Here is a 23,782-nt window from a genome sequence, read left to right on the forward strand (position 1 = left end):
ATAACACAGAGCCAGACCCGGCGCTGGGATGGCCCGGAACTACGTGTGCTTAGAACTGAGAAATTTAGCTCAACCTTTGGAACTTGGAGTTTAAAAATTAAAAATAAATAGGTGCCTCGAATGGCATGTTAGAAGTTGGAATTCTCTCGTGAGGACACTGATGAAAGAGTTGGGAGGGAGAGAGGGATAGGGTCAGCTAAGTGTCTTAGAAAACTGTCTTGAATGGGTGCTCAGAGTGCTCCTGGGTGAGGGGTTGGGCCTCACTGTCCACGCTTCCCATCCTCCTCCCGTCAGGGCTGCTCTGACTGTCCACCTGCCCTCTCTCTGCCTCCTAACAGAAAGCAAAACATGGAAATAAATGGACAAGCTGTTGGAGCTCAGCTCCAGGAAAAAGCAGCATTAAATGTCCCAATCTCAGGATGACAGGACCCCTCCCTGCCCTGTGCTAGGGCAGGTCCTGGGCTGGGACTCAAGAGACCCAAGTAAGTTCAAAGTACAGCCACTGCTCATACAGGGCCTACTGTGGGTCAAGAACATTACACATGTCGAAATGTCAGCATCTCTTATAGAGGGGACTACATCCAAAGAGGATCTGCCATGAACCCACCCAAAACAAAGGTGGCTACAGAGTCAGGGCCGCTCAGAGGAGGAGTCCGGGGAAGCTGCCGGGGCCGGGGTGCGGGGGGTGGGGGAGGCAGTGTCAGAGCCAAGCCTGGAGGGGCAAAGAAACACTCAAATGTGAGGCAGGCAGGGACATCCAGGCAGAGCGCACAGCCTGGGCAGAGGGTGGGAACTGGGAAGGAAAGGCACCACCAACAGGGCCCCCAAAGGGCAGGTGGGCTTCCTAGGCACGCAGGGCCAGGCTCTGCAGACACAGTTCTGTGGAGGAAAGAGGGCACTGAATTGAGGCATTCCTGGCACTGTGACCGGCCTTGTGGATGACATTTAGGAAGGAGCAGGCTCTCTGGAGGCCCCTCCGGTGACGGTGACGACACGGAGAGCGCGTGCAGCTGAACGCAGGCCAAGCCATCAGGAGTAGTGCAGGGACCTCCGCACCCTGGAGTTGATGCAGCGACTCCCCCTTGTGGCCGGTAATCAAGGCATGAGGGTAGTGGATGAGGCTTTGGGAGGGGTGGGCACAACCGTCTTCATGTGCCTGTGACCAGCTTTGGTCCCAGAGTCAGCCTGTGGCTATCACGTGCCCGGAGTCCGACCACCCACCCACGGATCAAGCATGACCCTCCGTCCAAACGCAAATGCCCTAGAGAGAAGGAAAGGACCAGCATCTGCTGAGCGCCTACTGGGCACCCAGCACTTTATGTACACTGTCTCATGAAATCTTTCAAGGGTCCTATGGGATAGACGTTGCTGTTCCCATTCTACAGTGTAAAACTGAGGCCAAGAGAGAGGAAGGGACTTTGTTAAGGCAGCCAACTAGGATGGGCAGAGGGCTGGACCGTGAGAACCAGGTGCTCCCTCCTCCAGCGCTCTGCGCAGGCTCTTCCCTTTGCCTGGAATATTCTTCCTCTCTTTCATCCTTAGAGTCCAGGCTGATACCCTCCACCCAGGGGCCCATCCTGGCCACGTGGGGTGTGTCTCCTTTACCTCCCTCAGCCTTTCCTCCAATGGCTTTCCTCTCAGTTCTTCCTCCACCTGTTGTTTTCCACTAAATGGGAGACCCACAACTGTCTTGCTCACTGATTTTGACCCCATGCCTGGGGCGGGGTTGTGCACCCAGGAAGTGCTACACAAGTGTTTGCAGAATGAATGAGTGATAAATATATGATGAATGTACATAAGCTCTGAGTTGCCATAGTGGAAAGAAACCAACAATTCTTCCCTTTCGACACTGCAGTTCAATGCAGGAATCCTCTCTGCTGTCTAGCACAGCTTGTACACCCCCATAAGTGGAACTCACCACCTCGAGCAGCCCTCCTTATTCCTGAAGAGTTGTAAGGGGTGAGAGTCCCTCTGTTATCCCAGCTGCAGCCTGCCTCCCTATGACTCTCACGGATCCTACACAGTGGCCTCTGAGCCCTGGCAGGAGAGGCCACAGCTCAGTCTGGATGTGGCTTCAGTGGCGGACCCAGTGTGTGGCTGGACACGGTGGTGGCCATTCACCCTGTTATTCTGGGGCCACCTCCTGGGGGGCTGCCCCAACCAGGAAGAATAAACCATCCCAGATGCTACAGCATCTGACCATGCTGGACAGACATCCTCTATACCCAGTGCCTCATCGTCCAAGTGGGGAAACTGAGGCTCGGAGAACATGGGAACATAAGCCTCTAATAATGACAATCCCAGCTGGCCCCCACCTGGCACCCAGATTTCATACTGCTTCTCACCTCCAGGGGCCTTTACTTCAGTCCCATGAGGCTGGGGTCATCATCAGTTGTTTCAGTTTACAGACAAGGAAATTGGGGTCCAGAAACAGCTCAGTTCTCTGGCCCCAAAGCCTTAAATCACAGTTCAGTTCACACACATTCTCAAAAGGGCTTGGTGGATATGGTGATCACCAGATTTTGTGTCCTCATGGTAGACTCGAATATTGAAAGAGAACCCAGGAGCTGTGGACCCATGGCAGACCCTCAGGCAGGATGAGAACACGGGAAGGACCATCCAAGGACCCCAGGCCGCTCAGCTGAGAATATGCCAGAGAGATCGGGTAGAGATGTGGGGGTGGGAGCCCCGCAGGGTTTGGAGGTGGGCTCCGGCACAAACCATGTGTTTGAAGACAGGGCTTGACCCTGGGATTTCCAGGCCAGTGCCTGCTGCCTGGCAGCTGAGTCCCCTGCACCCCCAACTCACCAGACCTCTCCAGCCTCCCCACCTCCCATTCCCAGCACCGAATAGCAGAGCCAATTCCCACCTCCAAGCCTTTGATTACCATCCTCCAGGAATGCCGTCTTCCTAGTCCCTGTGTGCCAGGCCAAATCCTACCAGTCCTCCAAGACTGCTGCCCCCTCCGTCCCCAAGGACACCCTCCCACTGGCTGGGTCCTCATCTGGGGCTCCAAGCCCTTGGCACCTCTCAGTCCCACTGTGTGTCCACTCACTGGCCGCCATCCCACACGCTTCTTTGCCCATCTACCCCTAGAAGAAGACACCAGCATGGTGATGAAGCATGAGGAACACTCTAGTATGCCATTTTCCCCAAGGCAGTTCCGCTGGGGCTTCAGAGGGGCCCTGAGTTCAAGTCCTGGATTTACCTCCACCTCTGACTGGCTGGGGGACCTTGGGCAAAACTGGCCTCAATTTCCCCAAGTGTAAAATAGGAGTACACGCGTGGGAGGAGTAGGACTTGTGGTATCTGGGGCTGCTTCAGCTCTGACCTCTGCCAGCCTGGAACCCCCTCACCTCCATCCCCAGCTTGAATTCCAAATGACCCTTGGCTGCTTACAAATCCCAAACAAACCTTCCTCAATAAACCCACTCTGCACATGGGCACCCAGACACAGCAAGGAGCAGGGATCTTGCCCAAGGTCATCCTACAGGGACCCCAGCCACCCCAATCATGTGGCTGTTAGTGGCTGCTGGCTACGTGCCCTGCTTCGCCCCCCCCACCTGCCCACCACATCTGCTTATGAGTCACCATCACCTCAGCCAAGACAGCAAAATGTGGGAACCAGAGAGCTAAGGTTAGCCCAAGGGGAGTGAGTGGGTGGATGGGGGGAGGTTCCAAGGCTTCCAGGCCTGGGAGAGCAGGGCCAGGGGCCCAGAAGGGGACATTGAGGCCAGGAGGAACAGGGACCTGCGAAGGACCTACGGGGAGTTGGGGTCAGCCTCAGTCCCTTGGCTGATGGAGGTGCTTTCTGCTCCATCTGACCATCTCCCCAGTGGGCGGGGAGACAGGGCTGGGAGCCTTCACAATGATCCGGACAATTAAGACAGGCAGATGGTCGTGCTAGACTGAACATTCAAGCCAACGGAAGGAGACAATGCCTGGATCCGAGCTGCCGGGATCCGAGCTGACGAGATCAGCATCCATTCTAGAGGGAGACACGCGCAAGCAAAGCCAATGTGCAGTTGAGACATCCAGGGAGAGGCTTGGCACATTCTGCCTGCTCTGTCTGGCTCAGACCTCCCCAGGCCCTGGGCTCCACTTGGGCTCTGCTCTACACAAGGGACACAGAGAGGATGGGGTGTGGATGGAGGCGGCAGCCAGGTGGAGAGGGGCAAGAGACTATCCTGTGGGAAGCTGGGCTCACTCAGTCTGGAGCAGGGAGACTTGTGGGCAGGCGTTGCTGTTTCTGCAGGGCTGTCTCAGGACAGGAGCAGCAGAGAGAAGGCAGAGGACTTGGGGGCACCTGGGAAAAGCAGACTGGTGGCCACATGTTGGGAATACAACCGAGGGGTCCCTTGCACCCAGCAGAGGAAGCTGAATAAGCTGACCAGGGAGAAACACCCCTACGGTGAAATGTTTGGACTTGGAAGTCAGGTGGCCTGGGTAGGCTCATGCTCCACTACTTCTTTCCTAGGCGTGTGACCTTGGAAAGTAACTTCGTCTTTAAGCCTCAGTTTCCTCAGCTGCAAATGGGGCGATTTAGTTCATAACCCACAGGCTTGTTGCAAGGGTGAGAAAGTACATGGGAAGTGTCTGGCACACAGCAAGTGCTCAATAAATGCTTGGGAAACAAAGAACAGGTCTAGAGGTTCGCTCCAGGCTGCTGGCATTCTGCAATTCCAGGACGAGAGTTTATCCCTGTCTTCTTGATTCAAAAAAAAGTTACCTGGTCTCTGGGCCACCACAGCTGATCTGAAATTCTGGTGCCACCAGGCATGGAAGAGGGCAGAGGCCCAGAGTGGGGCACTGGAGGTAGAGGGCTCATTTCCACGCTGGGAGTCAGATCTGAGACCCTGATGTGGCTGCCAGGAGAAATGCCAGGAGCCAGATGTGGAAGTGTGTGGGAGGCCAAGGGGAGCCTCATTAAGGAGGGGAAGAAGGGAGTGAATAATTAATCACAGAGCGGGCACAGGCAGACAAAGCTTAGGAGGGCAAGGATGGGGGTTTCTGTCTTGTTCCCCCTTGTATCCCAAGGGCCTAGAACAATACCTATGACATAATAGGTGTTCAATAAATATTTGTTGAATGACTAAATGGCACAGGCTATTCTCCTGCCTTGACATGCGTTAATTCTGCCCACCCTACCATGCTGGCTCCTCACCTCCTGTCTGGGCCCCACCCCAACCCCACCTACAGTCTGTAGACCACAGCCAGAGCCTATTCTTTTTTGTTTGTTTGTTTGTTTGTTGGCACAATCTTGACTTATTGCAACCTCTGTCTCCCAAGTTCACACAATTCTCTTGCCTCAGCCTCCCAAGTAGCTGGGATTACAGGCATTTGCCACCACTTGTGGCTAATTCTTGTATTTTTACTAGAGATGGGGTTTTATCATGTTGGCCAGGTTGGTCTCAAACTCCTGGCCTCAAGTGAACTGCCTACCTTAGCCTCCCAAAAATCTGGGATTATAGGCATGAGCTACTGTACCTGGTCCAGAGCCTATTCTAACACTCAAAGCAGTCCTCCACTCTCTCCTGCTCAAGGACCATCCATGACTCCCACTGCCCCCAGGACAGGGTCCAAGCTCCACAGACTCTCACCTCCTCCACTCTGCGTCCATCCTCTCCCCACACCCTTCATGCTGGCCAAAGCTCGCATGGGGTCTTGAGGCAGATCTTTCAAGCCTCCAGGCCTTTTTTTTTTTTTTTTTTTTTGAGACAGGGTCTCACTCTGTCACCCAGGCTGGAGTGCAGTGGTGCAATCTTGGCTCACTGCAACCTCCGCTTCCTGGGTCCAAGAGGTTCTCCTGCCTCAGCTTCCCAAGTAGCTGGGACTACAGGTGCATGCCACCATGTCCAGCTAATTTTTGTATTTTTCAGTAGAGACGGGATTTCACTATATGCTGGCCAGGCTGGTCTTGAACTCCTGACCTCAAGTGATCTGCCTGCCTCAGCCTCCCAAAGTGCTGGGATTACAGGCATGAGCCACCGCGCCTGGCCACCTCCAGGCATTTTTATGAGCTGCTCCCCCTCTTATCTACCTGGCAAACTCCTATTCATCCTTAAATACCCCGCTCTGGGATCTTCTTCTGACCTCTCTCAAGCAAAATCATTGCTTCCTTCTCGAGGCAATAACTACACCCTCAAGTCTCAGTTTGGGGAACATGGGAGGGGTGTCACGTGGCCATGTGGCTCGGGGACCTCCACCCAAGTAATCACAGAGTGAGAAACCTTGGGGGCCTCACCCAGAAAAGATGAGCAACAGGACGGCCCATTAAAATAATATAGGCTGGAAATGGAGAAACGTGTCCCAGGCATTTTTTGAAAAAAGATTTTGAAGAAGAAGACAGAAGAAACACCTTCCCTCCTCTGACATCACTTGGATTCTCCTCCCTTGAGGTTTTGTGTTCGTGGCTGTTCACTGCATGCGCAAAGCAAGCCCCTTGTTCCTCCCTCAGTGCCCTCCGTGAAGGAGTGGAGAGGGTCGGGCAGGAGCCTGGCTCAAGTCTGCACTCAGTGTGTCCTCAGTCAACCAGGATGCACCCTCCTTTTTCCTTTGCTTATTTTCTATGAAGAGCCATGCTGGCCCCAGATGTGACTGCCCTGGGGACAGCAGTGTGTGCATGGGGAGAGGAAGTAAGTGGTTGGGTCACTAAAGGGAAGATGGAATTAAAAATTCCAGGAGTCTACTGTGTGTCCCAAACTTCCCCAGCTGGCACTGCAATCTCAGAAGGGCAATTTTGGGGGCTCACTTTACTGGGAGAAGAAAGTGAGGTTGAATAGCCATCCAAGGCCACACAGGGAGTAAGAGGCAGGACAAGATTTGAATCCTGGACTGTCTGGGCAAATACAAGCATTTCCTGCACTCCAAGATGCAAAGACTGATCACAGCATTCAGCAGGCTGTTCTCCAAACCCCAGGGAGGCTCACATCGGCAGCCAATCCAGGATTTCATCCATCCTACCAGCCTGAGGATCCCCTGGGCTCTTAGGGTCTGTGGACCTGAACGAAAGACAGCAGCCTCAATGGGGGAGGGAGCATCTCCCGTGAGGGTGGTCTCAGCACAGGAGTCTCTGGCCAACCCCAAGGAGAGCCCTGCTCCTGATGATCTCCAGGCACCAGCTGCTCTGCCTCTGTGAACCAGGCTTTCAGGGAACTTTAGGATGTCAGGACACCAGTTGCCCATACGCCAGTGCAGGACTTAGAGCTCCCTGCTGCCCCACAGACACCCACCCCCATCTCCCCACATACCCGAAGCAGACTCCCCTGTGTAGGCCCCTCAGAGTCTGGGAAATGCTCAGTTACAAGCTCACTGGCCGGAGAGCCTCCGTATGTCAGCTGTGTGGCCTTAGTCAAGTTACTTAACCTCTCTGTGCCTCAGTTTCCTCCTCTGCACAATCAGAATGAGGATGGGACCAGCCTTACAGAGCTACTGTGTGGAATGAATGAGTGAACGCACTGCTTGGCACACAGCGGCACTGAGTGAATGTCTGCCACTGCTATTCCTGTTGACAGTAAGATGATTCTTGGTCCTCAGCCTGAAGCACAGAGACTGTGAATGCACCACCTCCCTCCTCCCAGGGCTATAGATGGAGAAACGGGCAGCATAGGTGAAGCCTGGGGTCACACAGCCTGCGGCTTAACTCCAGCTCCTCCCCACCCCCACTCCAGTCTTGCTCCCAGCTTAAGCACCCCCAGCACCTTCCCAGGGGCTGAGCATGTGTCCAGGGATGGGAGCCAACACAGGCTGGGGCTCAGCATACAGTCTTCCCCAGAGCCGGGCAGCCTTCGCCTGTGGCCCCCTGTCCCAACTCCCCACTTACAGCCCCTTGCTCCCTCCCACCCCTCCACGACCACACACAGCACTCCTATCAGGCGACCCTAGCCCATCTGGACAGCCCCACGGCCTCACCAGAAAGGAGAGAAAAGGCTGCTGGGGACATGCCCTGGGAAGGGGTGGGGGTGATGAAGGAGACACACAGCAAAGTCCAGAGAGATCCAGGGAGAGACAGCGACAGTGGAAGAGGAACAGAGAAAAGCAAGACAGAGACAGACAGAGTGGGAGAGAGAAGGCAGAGCAGAGGCGGGGCAGAGAACCGGGTGACGGAGGCCAGGCAGCAGGAGAGAGAGACACAGAGACCCAGAAGCCAGAGAGATAGTGGGAGAGAGAGGAAGAGAGCAGAAAGACTCAGACAGAGAGATGGAGCAGAGAGAATGAACCAGAGGGATGGGGAGAGGGGAAGGAAGTGGAGTGGTCTGGGGCAGAGACACAGAGGGAGAAAGAGAGATGCAGCAGAGAAACCCAAAAGGCTCCAGGAGAGAGAGGGAGGGAGAGCAGGGGTGACTGAGGACAGGCAGGGAGCCCGGGAAGTCCCTCTGGGCCCCTTGCCCTCCACCCAGACTCACCGGCACCTTTGAGCCTCCGCCTCACCACGCCCAGCCGCCACTTGAGTGATACCGCCAGCATCGTGCCCTCCTGCCCGCAGGCAGAGCCCTGCGCAGCCTGCCCCAGCCTCCCGCGCCTGGAGCCAGAGCTCCTGTGCCCGCTCCAGAGCTGCCTGCTCTAACTGGCACAGGCTGGGCGCTCCCTTCCTCCGCCCTCCCGGAGTTGCTAAAATAGATAATCCTCCCCGGAGCCAGCGGTGGCATTGGTGGCGGCAAGGCCCTTCCTCCACCGAAGCCGGGCCTGGGGAGTGCAGCTCCGGATGTTCTAGCTTCTGCAGCAAACCTCCATCGGGCCCCACCCTCAAGTCCTCCTTCCCCCAAAGTGCTCACCTGTCCCACTCCATCTTTTGCTGAAATCTGCCAATCCCCTCCTCCCCTCTTCCCTGGGCTGGCTGTTTGATAGCTCCAGGCCTTTGCACCTGCAAGGCCCTCCCCCTAGACCGCCCTTCCTCTCTAGCAGGACTCCATGCATCCTCTCTGGGAATATTTGCTCAGCCTGCTGGATCTCAAGCATTTCATACTAGGTTGAGATTATCTACCTGTCCCCAAGACTGAGGAGCTCCTGAGACAAGGACAAGAGTCCACTTGTCCTGTGTCCCCAGCAGGCAACACAGCACTGGGCATGTGATGGGGCCACTAGCGTAGAACGAGGAGACCCAGGGCATCATGTCTTAACTAGTAACCCCTGCAACGATATGTAACATGGTGATACCCGGATAAGCCACTCAAACTGCTGGGGGGTGGACTTTGGGGACTATGTGTGAGTGCTCAGAAAACACATCCAGCATCCCTGCTTGTCATACACAGGGATAGCCTCCTCTCTCATCCCACAACCTGACCCTTGAGTCTGGCAGGGCAGTGTCCTAGGAGAGACTGAGGCAAACGAGCAGTGACTTGCTTGTGGTCACAGAGCATGTACGTTCCAGAGGGGGCTTTAGAACCCCAGGTTCCTGCCCTCTCTCTACGAAGCCAGGTGCTCATGCTTCCTCCATCCTTTTCCCAAACCATGAAAGCCCTGCTCATGAATCAGAGTACAGACCACACTCATAGGAAGGGCAAGACACCCACTCGGGAATCATGGCTGCCACAAAAATCAGTCTTCGCTTGTGAATCAGCAGTGAGGGCCTCCCTTGAGAAAGTCAGAGTTTTCCCCCACATGCAGAACTCCTGCCAATCCCCAACACTTTGCAGTAATTCTGTCTCTGGAATGCTTTGGCCCAGCATTCACCAGTGTGCAGGATTCCTAGGATGGATGGAGCACAGGGCAGTTCTGGATACACAGATCTAGCCAATAATAAAAATGAATTATACCTCAAGGAAGTGATTCCCTTCTCAGCAATCTCCCAGCCCTTCTGATTCCATGCAGGAGTCTCCTTTTGGTTCTACCATTCTACCTCCCTGAAACTTGCAGACAAATAATTTTAAACAAAGAGGGAGCAGGCCCCAGGCTCAGAGCCCCCACAGCATGTGGATTCCAGTCCAATGCATCAGGAGGCAGTACTGGCAGAAGGTGAGCCTCAAGGAGCTCTGTTGGGGCAACTCAGCTAGGCTGGAGGTCCTGGGCTCCTTTACATGGACTCTGCTGAGGGATTCTGTCTTCATTCTAAAGGTATGGGTGGCAGAGGCCTCTCAGGGCCAGCCAAGGAAGCAGGAAGTGGGCACTTGAACGGCATCACCCAGCTCCTTCTTGAGATCTGAGGACAGCATGAGGGCTGCCCCACTGCCATAGCCCCTGTCCCATCCCCACTGTAACCCTCTCCTCTGCAGATGAGAGGCGTGGGCCTCTAGAGGAGCAGCAAAGCTGTGGCTTAGCTGTGCAGGGAGGAAGGGAAGGGAGGCGAGAACACATGCCTTTGGGAGTGGGCAGATCTGAGTTCAAATCCCAACTCAGTGTGCCTTAGTTTCCTCATCTGACAGATGGAGCTAACAGCTCCTGCCTCCAGTATGGCAGGGCTACATGACATCACAAGCATAGAGTACTTAGTAAAGCCTGGCACACAGTAGGTGCTAGATAAATAATATATAATCATGATTAATGTTGTGGTTATTCTGCATGGAGCCCAACCCCTTGTGTGTGAATGGGGATAGGAGGCCCAGCAAGGTGAAAGCAGGAAAGGCAGGAATCTGATGTGTTCCATGAACTATCACATCAAATCCTTAGAGTGCATGAGGGTGGTCCTCGGAACATCCCTATTTTACAAGCAAGGAAACTGAAGCTCAGAGAGGTGCAGTACTCTACCAGGGTCACACAGCACACATGTGACAAAACAGGTCTCAGATCCCAGCCACCAAACTAGGCCGCTGCCACATCTAGGCCCAGGGAGCAAGCACCCCTTATAAAACCCCTACTGCGTGCTGGGCTGTGGACCGAGAGCTCCGCTGGCTTACCCCAGGGAGGGGAGGCTGTATTGCCCGGGGTTGTGCAGACTGTTAAGTGGCAGAGCTGGGTCGGGAGCTCTGGCCATGGATGAGGCCACTTCCCACCTCCAGCAGTGCCTTTGGTAAGAAGAGAAGTGGCCCAGGTGATCTGTAGTGCCAGCTCCAATTGACGCGTAGAAAGCACAGCAATAAATAAGTAATAAATAAATAAATAAAGAGGCTGAGGCTTCCAGGGTGTGGGAGAGGCAGAGTCCCGACCTGGTGGGGTTTCCTGTCACCAGTTAACCCTGGAGGGTGCCCTGTAAGTGTCCCAGGCCTTACAGGTGAGGACATCCCCAGGACCACATTCAGACCTGGATAGGAAGGTGGGTCTGCCAGCTCGAGGCTCAGCTCTGGGTCTCTGTCCCCTACACACCCACCCCAGAGGCCCCACAGGCTTCAAGGGCCCACTGCAGGAGGCTACAGTTAGGTGCAAAACCCCCAACTATGGGGCCTTAAGCCACTCCCTTCCCTGGGGTCCCTCAGCTTCTTCAGCTGCAAAAGGGAGGTGATAACCTCCCCCTACCTGCCCCTTATGGCTGTCGTGGCTCAAATGCTCTGAGGGCAGGGTGGATCTGTCCGTTACACCTGGCACTGACTTGGAGGGGGCAAAATGCTTGTTAGGTGCAATCTCAGGAGTATTTAAGGGTGTGGACTGTGGAGCCAGCCTGCCTGGGTTCAAATTCCAGCTCCACCACCTTCTAGCTGTGCAACTAGACTGTGTTACTTACCTGACTGAGCCTCAGTTTCCTCACCTGTAAAGTGGATAAGATAATAGGATGTACCTTCCTGTATGCTGTGAGAGTGAAATGGGATCAAACGAACGTGAACTCCTCACACACACTCATTACAAACACAGAGCATTATTCTTAAGATTGGTGCTGTTAGGTGTAGCAAAGAACCAAGTGAAGCCAGAATTGAGTAGCCCTTGGGGATTCAAGTGGACCAATGGCCAATTCCTTGGTTTAAGTGGAATTTGGATAGACCCTGGTGGGTCTGGTAAATTAGCAGTGCAGGTGAGCCAAGGTGTGTGCTGAAAAAGAATTTATCTTTAAAAAAAAAAAAAAAAAGGAGCCAAGAGAGATGCTGTGATCCAGTAGCTTCTAATGGTGGCATCCCAGCATTATGGTGGTTTCAAGAGAAGACAGCTGTGGAGGGGAGTGGCCGGTATATTTTCCCACCTTGTCCCAAGCTCAGGACATCATGTGTCACCTGTCTTGGGAGTGCAGGATCCGCCAGAAGTCACTAGGGCTCAGCTTGTTCAGAGCTAATTTGGGAGGAGGCTCCATAGATCTCAGAAGATCCAGGTCCCACTGAGGAGCTGCCTGGCTACAGCAGGTGTAATGCAAGCAGCAGAACTGAGGAAGACATGGTCCCTGCCCTCTAAGAACTCCTAGCAGAGACAGATGCTGCGTCTCCCTGAGCCTCAGTCTCCCCATCTGAACATTGGGGTCAAGAATCTGCACCTCGCAGTGCTGCAGGAAAGAAACAATGATTCCACATAACTCCCATCCCCATCCCTGTGTCAGCAGAGGCTGGGAGGAACTTTAGGCCAGTTATGATTTGATGATTTATGCTAGGCATCTGAGGCCAGGATTGGTGGCTCAGGCTCGTAATTCCAGCTCTCTGGGAGGCCGAGGTGGGACGATCACTTCAGGCCAGGAGTTCAAGACCAGCCTGGGCAACATAGTGAGACTCTGTCTCTCCAAAAAAAACCAAAAATTGTTTTAATTAGCCTGGCACGGTGGTGCATGCCTGTAGTGCCAGCTACTCAGGAGGCTGAGGCAGGAGGATTGCTTGAGTCCAGGAGTTTGAGGCTGCAGTGAGCTATAATCATAGCACTTCATTCCAGCCTGAGTGACAGAGCGAGATCCCGTCTAAAAAAACCCAGCAACAACAAAACAAAAACAAAAAGCATCTGTATGTACACAGTACACAATATACAGTCAATACGCTCCTCTCGCCACGTGCAGTCCAACTTCCCCAAACTGCTATTCCCTTTTCTTCCAGCAACGTCACCCCTATTTCCCTTGGGGAGCCACTCCTCCCCTTCCCAGGGGAGGAGCTTTGTCCTTCAGCCCCAGGAGGACCTTGACCCAAAGCAGAACAAGTAGCCTATCCCAACACCCAGCCATGGCAAACAGCTCAGGGATGGGCACATGACTCAAGTCAACCCAATGAGAGGCCATTCTGGGGCTTTGGATGAAGCCACTGGGAAAGGGAATTTCCTAGAGGTGTGGAGAAGCCATGTCAGTCTGAGGCTGCTGGTGGCCACTGTGTCACCAAAAAGAAGAGAGAGAAAGACAAATCCAATCCTGATGATGATGTCATCTCAGCACCTGGAACCTACAATGCCTGAAGTTGGCTATCCCTTTTTAACTTGTCAATACATTCCTTTCTTTGCTTAAGCCAGTTTGGGTTTGGTTTTTGGTAACTTGGGTCCAAAAGAATCCTAACTAGTCCAGTGTCTTCCTCATCTCAGATTCCAGCACACAGCAGGGGCTCAGCAAGGGCTCAGTGAATGAGAACAGAACGCAGAATAATACGCTCCCCAACTCTGCCTTCAGCAGAGGCCCCCTGGGCCCTCAACTTTAGTCAAAGGAGGCCACAGCTGGATCAAGAGTTCCTTGTGGGTTCAGGGATCCCAGGTGAGCAGTTCGACTGGAAAATCAGGAAGACAGCAGAGGGAGGCTTGGGGTCCTAGGTTCCAGCCATCTGAAGCTTGCTCATTACCTAGGCCACACCTGCTAGGCTCCCCTGTGCTCCCCAGATTTTTGCAGGCTCCTTCTGCAGACGACAGCCCCAGGGAATTGTGAGGGAACAGAGGCCCCCCTTAAAGGAGATGAACCCATGGGTGCTTCAGGCTGAGTCATCAAGAAAACAGCAAGGGCAGATCAGCCCAGCTGGGAGCCAGGAGGCCTGAGTTCAGGGCCCAGCCAGTGTGTACTACTATATGGCCTCAAGCAAGGCTCTGCTGTTCTCCGGCCTCCATGGGCTGTACTCCATGGTCCTCCCTAACTTCATCCTCCCTATAGCATTCTCACTTTCTCTGTCCCAAGGCACAGAGAAATTCCCCCTGTTGTCTAAGCTCACACAGCTACTAAGGTGGCCAAGCCAGGATTCAAACACAGGACTATCTCGTTCTCCTCAAAACTGAGGCTGCACAGAGCCCAGGAGATAGGTTTAAAAAAAGGAAAAGATCACAGAGGGATCCAGGCCAGCCTCCACCAATGCTGCTTTTTCCATTCCTGCCTCAGCTTCAAAAAGCCCCAGAGGCCCTGGGTTGCTGCCACCCCCACCTGCTTCCAGAAACAAATTAGCATCTCATCAGAGATGCCTTTCATCTTCTCGGCCTTTTCTTCCCTGTGAGCCAAGCGGTGACATTTCTGCTGCCCAGCTCCACTGATCTAAATAAGACCAAGGCCTCCAAGGCTGGCTCTGTGGTTGGAAGGGAGGGGCCTGGGGGCAGACCCTCTTGACTGCTTTTCCAGGCTTGGGGAGGGAGAGGATGAGGGCAGAGTCAGGCCATCCATCCATCTCTCCATCCATTTGGGCATTCAGCAGATCTTTATTCAGCACTGTCTGTGTGCCAGACGTGGAGGTACAGCCACCAAGGCCTCAAGGTGCTAATATTCCAGTAAGGAAGACAGGATAAATGACAGATGGAACAGGTAAGTAAAGGATACAACATGTTGCGAGGTGAAAGCTAAAAGAAATAAACAGAGCAAGTGAGGGGTGCTGGAGTCCAGAGGTAGATGTTGCCAATTACAAAGCGGCTGGTCTCCCCAGAACCCAGACTCTGGACTCTAAAGTCCTCTGTCCAGCAAAAGGACCCCCACGACTCCTGAAAGCAATAGATGATTCCAGAGCGGAGGCAGGGAAAATGCAAGATGAGCCGTTCTTATAGTCTCGGAAAGTAAAGAAGTGCTAAGAGTCAGTGGGGAAAGTTGGGAGGACATAGGAGCCAGCAGGAGGGGTCTCCCACGGGCCAAATTTGGGACAACTTGTACATCAGAAAAGAATCATGACTACAAAACTGTAGAGATCCATGTGTTCCTACTGATTCTGAAAAGAAAAAATAAAACCTGGCTGGTTCCTTTGGGGATGGTTACGATACCACATCGTTTTTCTGTGAACGGATACATGAAGGTAAAGAAAGAAGCACCTTTCCTGTGTTTCCTGTATACGCAGTTTTAGGCAGCCCTAATAAGGGAAAGGCATCCTTCAGAGAAGAGCCACAGCAAGTGCTGAAGAAATGACAGAATTGGAAAACCATCTTTTTACAATCCTAGTGAAATAAAGGATCCCCCACTGCCTCTGTGACAGAGGGATGAGGCAGAGAGTCCTCGGACTCCCAGACAGGTCTTAGCGTCACCCAGAGTGGACCTACGTGGCATTATGAGCCCTGAATGGGATGTGGAAGGAAGCCCACAGCATTCCCTGAGATGGATTCTTTCCTGCAAAATTGGACCTGAATCAAATCCAGCTTTAGCCCAAAATACCAGTGGGGAGAAAGTACAGTGGGGCAGAAGAATGAATTAAATGAGACCATGAGAACATTCCACAGGAAAAATGACCTGGGTTCTCCAACAAACAGTGAGAGTGGGGAGAAAAAGAGGGAAAGGGACTGTTACAGATTAAAAGAGACTTAAGAGACTCATCAACCAAATGCGACAAGGGACTGCACTTGAATCCTGATTTGAATAAACCGATCGTGACGAGACACTTCGGAGACAACCAGGGAAAATTGCACAAAGACTGGGTACGAGATGATATGAAGAAATTACAGTTAATTCTGTTGGGTTGCTGCTGTCATTGTAATTAGAGTTGAGAAAAGTCTTTATCTGTGGAGATACAGATGAAACCAAAAAAAAAAAAAAAAAGTCTGTGATTTGCCCTTAAAATGCCTCAGGGGTATTCCTGTGTTATATGTGCTATTTGGAAGTAAATGAAAATTTTAAATATAAAATAAAAATTAAAAGAGGGGGTCATAAAAGGCCTTCCTAAAAAGGTGACATTTGAAAAAAGGCTTAAAAGAAGAAGATTAAAGTGCTGTGGTGGGTGGGGGCTGGAGGGAGAATGTGCTCCCAAGGGAGGGAGCAGCAAGGGCCTGGAGGGTCCGAGGAAGGGCAGGCAATGCTGGGTCTCCTGAGCATCTGGCTTTTCCTCTGAGGTTGTGGGAACCTTGCCTGTGGCTTTAACACCATCCCTCTGGCTGCCGGAGGGAGAAAGTGGGGAGGAGGGTTGCAGGGGAAGGGCAAAGGCAGGCAGAGCAGGGAGGAACCCTGTGCTATGCAGGGGAGTGGCGATGGCCACTGGACTGAAGTAGGGGCAGAGGAGGGAGAAGAGGAGTGGATTCAGGCTTCCTGTGCAGTCGAGCTGCCTTCCTCTGCCAGAGTTCAGCATTTGCAGAGCAGCCACTCCTCTGTCTGGCTTAGCAGCATGAGCTCTGGGGTCAAACATACTAGGCCTCAGTTTCCCCATCGATAATATAAAGGCTGATGATGAAGCACTCAGACAATCAATTGGATGCTCTATGGAGACAAAGCAAGTGAGAACATCCTGCAAACTTACCAGGACTGGGCATGTGTCACCAAGAGGGAAGCCATCTTTATTGGGCACCTACTGTGTACCCGGCACAGAACTTGGGGCTCCACAGTCATGAAGCCTTACCTTATCATAAGGTGATGTCACCTGGCTGCTCATTAGAATTACAGGGGAGCTTAAAAGAACTAGTGCTGGGCTGAGTGCAGTGGTTCGCACCTGCAATCCCAGGACTTTGGAAGGCCAAGGCGGGTGGATCACAAGGTCAGGAGTTTGAGAACATCCTGGGCAACATAGTGAAACCGTCTCTACTAAAAATAGAAAAATTAGCCGGGCACACGGGTGTGGTGGCGGGCACCTGTAGTCCCGGCTACTGGAGAGGCTGAGGCAGGAGATTCACTGGAAACTGGGAGACGGAGGTTGCAGTGAGCTAGGATCACACGACAAAGTGAGACTCCATCTCAAAAAACAAACAAAACAAAACAAAAAACTCATGCTCAATCAGAAACTTGGGGGTGTGGAGTCCAGGCAGTGGCCACTTTTTAAGCTTTCGCACTGATTTTACTGAACCCTGGGGTAAAGAGTCACTGTCACCTTGCTGCCCTGTAAGGAAGACGGGAACACTGCCATTCAGAGAGGAAAAGTGGCTGCTTCTGCGTCACATGGTGTCCAAGTAGCAGAGGAAGGATTTCTAAGAAACCCCTCTACCCCTACCTGTCTCCTGCCCTCCACCTTCACCAGACTCGCTCTGAGGCTCAGGAAGCAGAGGAAACAGTCCCAAGGGAGGCTAAATCCCTGCCAGGGGAAGCAGCTCATCCATCTGATGGCTCCCAGACATTCCCGAGCCAAGAAAGAGAATGCCACCAAGCGTTTTCAGTATGGGCTAGGGCGGCTGGCCGACAGGTGCACCCACAGGGCCACCTGCCAAGAAACAGGTGGCATGCCTGTTAATATTCCTGGCACTGCCTTTAAAGAGCAATAATTAGGAGCAAAAGCCTGGGCAGGCACCATTAACAAGTACGCAGATTAAATCGCAGGGCGCTAGGGTGGAGGTGTTGGAAATGCTGCCACTACAGTCCTCATGTGCCACGGGGCAGCAGCTCCATCAGGGCTCCTCCTCAAGCCAGGCCACAGTAGTGCCAGCCGCCTCCTCCACTCTGAGCCCAGGCTTTCTCCCCACACCTGCAATGTCTCAGATTGGGGACGGACTGCCGAAGGGGTTCAGAGTCAGACAGTGCTGGATTCAAATCCCACGCTGCTTGGCCATCCCTAAAGTCAGTAAGTATAGCATTACCCAGGCACCCAGCAGTGTGATCGTTTCATGAAAATGACACAAGTCTGGGGTTTGCAAGGGCTCTGTGCATGGGACCTGTCTTAAAATTATGTATCAGATATTTCTCTTGCAGAGCATCAGTTTCCTCATCTGAAAAATGGGGAAAGAGGATAGAGATGAATCACGTTAATGATCACTCTGCGGCAAAGGTAGACACTGTTCCCAGCCCCGGATGCACATTAACCTTTTCCGGCATCCCACCACGTAGGGCCTAATTATGCCCGCTTCATGAATGGGGGGATCAGGCAAGGAGTCAAAGTCATGCAGCTTGGAGCCGAGCAGGAGTCTGAATCAGGTGCTGGCCAGGCCCACCCTGGGACCCACCCTGCCACTCTAAACACAGATGCACTTCTTGCTCAGCTCCGTGCAATCACGTGGGTGGTATGATTCAATACAGCAAACATGGCACCAAGCACAAGGGGCATGGCACAGCCCATAGTCGGGCACCTCAAGCTCCAGAGACCCTGGGTCTCTGTGCCAGGGGGTCTGCCTGGCATTTCTGGGGGTTGGGAGGGCTCTTCGGGGTCAGAAGTGGGAGGTGGGATCAGGCTCCTGTTCTTCCCTGGGCACCAGCCAGTGAGGCCCTCATCTGGGAAACGAGGCAAGAATTAAGTGAAAGGGGCAAAGGCTGGTCTGCCCTTGGGGAGAGAGTGTTACATGAGGGGTTCTTGTCCCCTCTGGCAGGTGCAGTAATTAAGAAGGGGAAAAAAAAGCTCAAGGTCACAGAGTCCACTGAAAGCAGAGCCAGGGCTTGAACCCAATGCTGGGCTCCCAGGGGCTGCTGTTACCACTTAGCAGATGTGCCTGTGGGGCCAGTGGCTGGAATGGAGCTGGACCTGCCCCCTGGACCCCGACCACTGACAGAGTTTCTCAGGCACTCCCAAACACAGGAAAAGGCCTCCAGCCTCCACATCACAACAAGAACCAATCCACAGGGCTGGGCAGGACCCTGCAGTCCTGGGGACCCTGCCTCCTCTTTCCCTACCTCCCCAACAGATCCCACACCCCAAGTCCCGAAGGTCTGGAGAGGTGGGAGAGCAGGGTTGTGCCACAGGAAGAGAAGGGGCCGTGTGAACTTTGTCCACTCCAGGTTTTGATGTCCTCAGCCTAAGTGGCAAGCAGCACAGCATCGTCCTGGAAAAGTAGGTGTGACAGACCCTTGCAGGGAGCTATGTCCCAGCATCACCCTTCCTTCGGGCAGTCTGAAGGTCTGTATCTCCCACGTGGTCCACAGAAAACTGGAAGTCCCCACAGAGGGGCCCTGGAGCTTGTCCTGGCCACCTCGTCACCAGCACAGCTCCCATCCTGCCATGCGTTTCACCCCCAAAACTGCCAAGCTCAAGCACAGAGAAAGGAGGGTGCCCAAGGTGACACAGCTCACTCACAGCTTGCTAGTGGCAGGGCCATCTCTGGGTACTGCTTCTTGTGGGCCCCAGATGAAGAAAGGGAGGAGCACATCCCAGATGTGCCACAGACAGCCCAGCCTGGCTGCAGGATGTCCAATATCTGTGTGATTTTCTCCAGGTCAGCAGGGTCAATGATCTGGACAAAGTCTCATGACTCTGGCCATTCAAATGAGACACCATAGTGTGGGGATCGGGATCCAGCAGGAAACTAGGTGACAGACCATGAGAGCCACAGGGCTCTTAGACAAGATCACAGAGCCACATGACCACAGGGGACTGGGTGATAGCCCACGGGGCCACAGAGCTTCCAAGGATGGGGACACAGAGCCACACACCACAGGGCACCGGGTGACAGCCCACAAGGGCACACAAAATTGAAACCCTGGAGCCACAGAATGTTAGCTTCAGGAAGCCCCAGATGGTGGCTCCACAACTACAGGGCATTACACTCATGGATCCACAACCACCACACTGGGGTCTGGCCCCAGGCCATTAGAACCACAGCAGAGAATGCCAGAACTCAAGACGGACGCCACAGCGGCAAGTGGAGCCAAACCACAGGTTACCAGAGTCAGAGTGGGGACAGAGCAAGGCAATCAACCCCCCCAGACCATTAAGGGATCAAAGGGACAGTGTAAGCCATACATGTTGCTCACCAAGCAAGCTGTGACCCCCCACAAAAGCTCTTTTTCACAGCCCATACCCCTCCAATCTTGCCCTTAGCTCCAGAGAGCTCCAATCTTGCCCTGAACCCCAGAAAACTCCCCTTTCCATGACTTTCAGTTAGAGATGCAGTCACATGACCACTGTGTGACCTGGGATGATTCTCTGCCTACTCTGGGCCTCAGTTTCTCCACTGTAAAATTAGGAACTTGGCCTTCTCTGAGGCCCTTTCTGATTACTGGAGGTGGGATCCAATAATCAAAAGTAGGGTCAACCTCACCTCCAATAATCTGTGAAATGATCACATCACTTCTCTCCCTCTCTACAATCTTCTGTGGCTCCCAAAGGACTCACTTGAATGAATGAATGAATGTGAACTGCCCAGCCTTGAGGCATCTTCTTGCTCTTTGCCCTCAGTCCTGCCCCTTGAGGCCAGCTGGAGCATTCAATGGTTCCCCTCGGTTTCCCTTTCAGTTTGGAGTAGATTCTTAGGCAACTCACTCAGAAGTGAGGGCAAGGCTAGGGACTCAAACCTAGGACCCTTGGTTCCAAGCACCCTTCCAATCAGTTCCTGAGCACTGGAAAAAATACCTACAAGGAAGAAGAAAGCAGGCCCCCAACAGGAATCTTGGCTACAAGTCATTCCAAGCCCCCTGCCTCTGCAGCATGGGTTCCCACTCAGTAAGGCCAACCATCCCTCATGCCTTCCCTGGGGACCCTGCATGCCTCTGGGCTGCAGTGTCACATGGCATCCCAGGAGACATGGCATTCCAGGAGTGAGGAGAGTCAGCACGAGGTTCAGGCTGATCCCACCACTCCACAGATAAGGAAAATCGGGTGAGAACAAGGTCACCACACACACTGGGGGCTCGTCTAGTCCTCAAACAAGGATTTTCATGAGGCCCTAGCAGTGGAAGCACTGATGATGACAGCAGTATAATCTAGTAGCATTTATTCCCGGGCCCAAATCACTCAATTGTGCCCATCATTCATTCACTTGCTCATGTGCTGGGCAGCTCTCATGCTCCAGCAGTGAATACGGCTTCCAGCACTTACATTCTACTCAGAGAGACAAAGACATGACAAATATGTAATACAACACAGGTCGAAATAAGCGCTTTGAAGAAAAATGAAGTGGGGTGAGATGGTTATGAGGTAGGGTGAGGTCTCTGTGATCAAGTCTTTGCACAAATGAAGGGAATGGGGGAACCAATCATGCCCAACAATGCAGATTGCTGAGCCAGGCAAAGAACACAGCCCACACAAAGGCCCTGGGACAGGACGTGCTTGGTGTGTTTGAGGCCCAGAAAGGAGGCCAGGGCTGGAGCTGAGTGATGTAAAGAGCAGCAGAAAGGATGACGGGGGGTGTCAGGGGCAGACCACCAAGGGCCAGCTCGGCTGCAGTGAGGACTCTGGGCTTCCTCAGAGGGAAGTGGGAGCCATGGGAGGGTGTTGGGAAGAGGAGGGAGTGATCTGACCTAGGTTTTAACAGTATCCCTGCGGCAGCAGGGGACGGACAGACTGAAGAAGGACTGAGAGTGAAGGTGGGAATACCAGTGAGGAGGCCACTGCAGCCATGCAATTAATAGATACCGGGGATGCAGACCAGGGCCGTGAGAGGCAGCCAGTCGAGGACATGTTTTTTTTGTTTGTTTTTTGTTTTTTTTTTGAGAGAGAGTTTCACTCTTGTTGCCCTGGCTGGAGTGCAATGGTGCGATCTTGGCTCACTGCAACCTCTGCCTCCTGGGTTCAAGCAGTTCTCCTGCCTCAGCCTCCCAAGTATCTGGGATTACACGCATGTGCCACTACACCCAGCTAATTTTATATTTTTAGTAGAGATGAGGTTTCTCCATGTTGGCCAGGCTGGTCTCACACTTCTTGACCTCAGGTGATCTGCCCGCCTTGACCTCCCAAATTGCTGGGATTACAGGCATGAGCCACTGTACCCGGCCGCAGACACATTTTAAAGAAAAGTAGAGACTCATTACAGACACACACAGCCCTGTGAGGCCAGGAGAAGTATGTCGACTTTACAGAGGAGGAACTTGAGGCTCAGAAAGGTTAAATCACCTGCCCAGTGTCACACAGCAAGGAAGTGTCACCGCTGGGATTAAAACCCAGGCCATCTGGTTCCGAGGCCTGTGCTCTCTCATTCTGTCATAAGCATCTCCTTAGGACTAATACCTGACTCATGTGGCACAAGATCTGGGGTCTGAGATTGGAAGTGGACTATCCCCATCCCCATCACTAGCGTCAGGATCAGCTACAAAGCCAAACTGTAAAGAGGACCAGAAGTATGCCTATGTTGGGGAAAGGCAGAGATGGGATGGGACCCCTGAATACGGGACAGGTGAGAGCAAGGGAGGAAGTAGCTAGGGATGTATTCCAGCTTTCTAGGCCTGGATGTGGAGCATGAGTCCAGCACACCATGAGCACTCGGCAAACAACCCCCACGGGCAGGCCATGCAGTCAGACAACCGAGGGTCCAACCCCAGATCTGCCCTTCGCCAGCTGTGTGGCCTCCGGAGCATCACTTACCCTCTCCATGCCTCAGCTTCCTCACCTGCTCACTGGGGCTGTTGTGGGGGTAACACAGGGAAAATGCTGGCCCAGCAGCTAGCAGAGTGATCAACCCAGCTGACAGGCAGCAGCTGGGCCATCAGGATTACGAGGAGGGGCTGCAGTAGCAGCCTTCCCCACTCTGCCCAGATGCCCCCACCCTGTGGGCTTTGCCTCCCACCCACTTTCCATCTTCTGCGGTGGACTCGGGGCCTCCTTCCTGTCTGTGATTCAGGAATGACAGCCAAGACTGAGTTGTGCCTGGACACCTGGAACTATGACTTCAGGGGAAGAAACTGATTAACATGGTTGCAGAAGGCTGGATTCTTAGAATCGTGCTGTGTCGGAGAAATCTTCTGGTCCAAACTATACCTCACCCACCTCGCAGATGGGGAAACGGAGGCCAGGAGAGAGGGCACATTTTCTAAGCCACTGGACCTCTAGGGCCTGGTGCCTAGTCCCCTGCCCTGGGGGAGTCCCGTGGAGACCTAGGGGATACAGGCAGGGTGATGGGCTTGGCCAGTCAGGATGGTCAGGGCCCTACTGGGCCACACATTAAAGTTCTGGTTGCCAGATCATGGGAGATCCAGGGGTCCTGGGGGAGACACCTGGAGACACTGGGTGAGGAGACCTTGGGGAGGCAGTTGTTTCCCAGCCAGTGTGGGGTGCTGCAGTATTTTAACACCAGCCACACATACACCAGGGCCGGCTGCTTCCTCCACCACCCCACTCTTGCTCTGATTGCTGCAGCTCCTTCCAGTCTCAGCCTCAGCCTCTGCACTGCACCTTTTATATGCGTTTTCCTCTAGAGCCTCACAAGCACCCGGAGAGGCCACATTTTTAACCTAAAGAACCACCACTTGCTGAAGGGAAGCGACCTGCCTGTGGCCCCACAGCTGGTTTGTGGCAGAGGCAGAAGTTGAGCCAGGCCCTGTTCTAAACACTTTATGTATATTAACTCATTTAACTCTGACAAAAACCTTTGCATGAGGACCATAATTATCCCCATTTTATAGTGGAGGAAACTGAGGCTCATAGAGGTGACATCTCTTGCTCAAGGTCACCCTCTTGGCTAGTGGCAGAGCTGGGATTTGAACCCGGGTTGTCTGGCCCCAGAGTCCAAGCAAAGGAAGAGGGGTTTGAGGCAACAGGGTGAAGGTGAGAGGAAGGGTAGGGGAGACATCCCCAGTGGGGAAGGACTTTTGAGACTAGGGGTGTCTAACATTCAATTGTGTGTGATGAAATCCCTTTTGTCACCTCCTTCCTGCCAGCATCACAGAGTGGTTCCTCTTTGGTCTTAAGAACATGTGTGTCCCAGCCCGACCCCAGATCAGCCTCTTGCCGACAGAGACAGCCCACCTGGGATAGGGACATGACCCTTACACTGAAGCAGCAGCAGGAAGTCAGAGCCAGGG

General features: G+C 53.3%; 1 protein-coding gene across 5 annotated transcripts in view; it reads right to left on the minus strand.

Moving 5' to 3' along the window:
• Positions 1 to 23,782, minus strand: part of GRIP2 (glutamate receptor interacting protein 2) — a 113,561-nt gene that overhangs the window by 58,085 nt on the left and 31,694 nt on the right. For 4 of the 5 annotated variants that reach the window (XM_032262333.1, XM_032262330.1, XM_032262334.1 and 1 more), the window contains exon 1: positions 8,406 to 8,565. The exons of the other annotated variant lie outside the window; for it this stretch is intronic. In XM_032262333.1, coding sequence (XP_032118224.1) covers positions 8,406 to 8,466 — 61 coding nt within the window. In that variant the 5' untranslated portion in view covers positions 8,467 to 8,565. Of the gene's footprint in view, positions 1 to 8,405; positions 8,566 to 23,782 lie in introns of those variants that run through there. 5 annotated transcript variants of the gene reach the window in all.

Source organism: Sapajus apella, unplaced genomic scaffold, assembly GCF_009761245.1.
Source record: "Sapajus apella isolate SASKATOON/1434 unplaced genomic scaffold, GSC_monkey_1.0 scaffold128, whole genome shotgun sequence".
Lineage (NCBI taxonomy): Eukaryota > Metazoa > Chordata > Mammalia > Primates > Cebidae > Sapajus > Sapajus apella.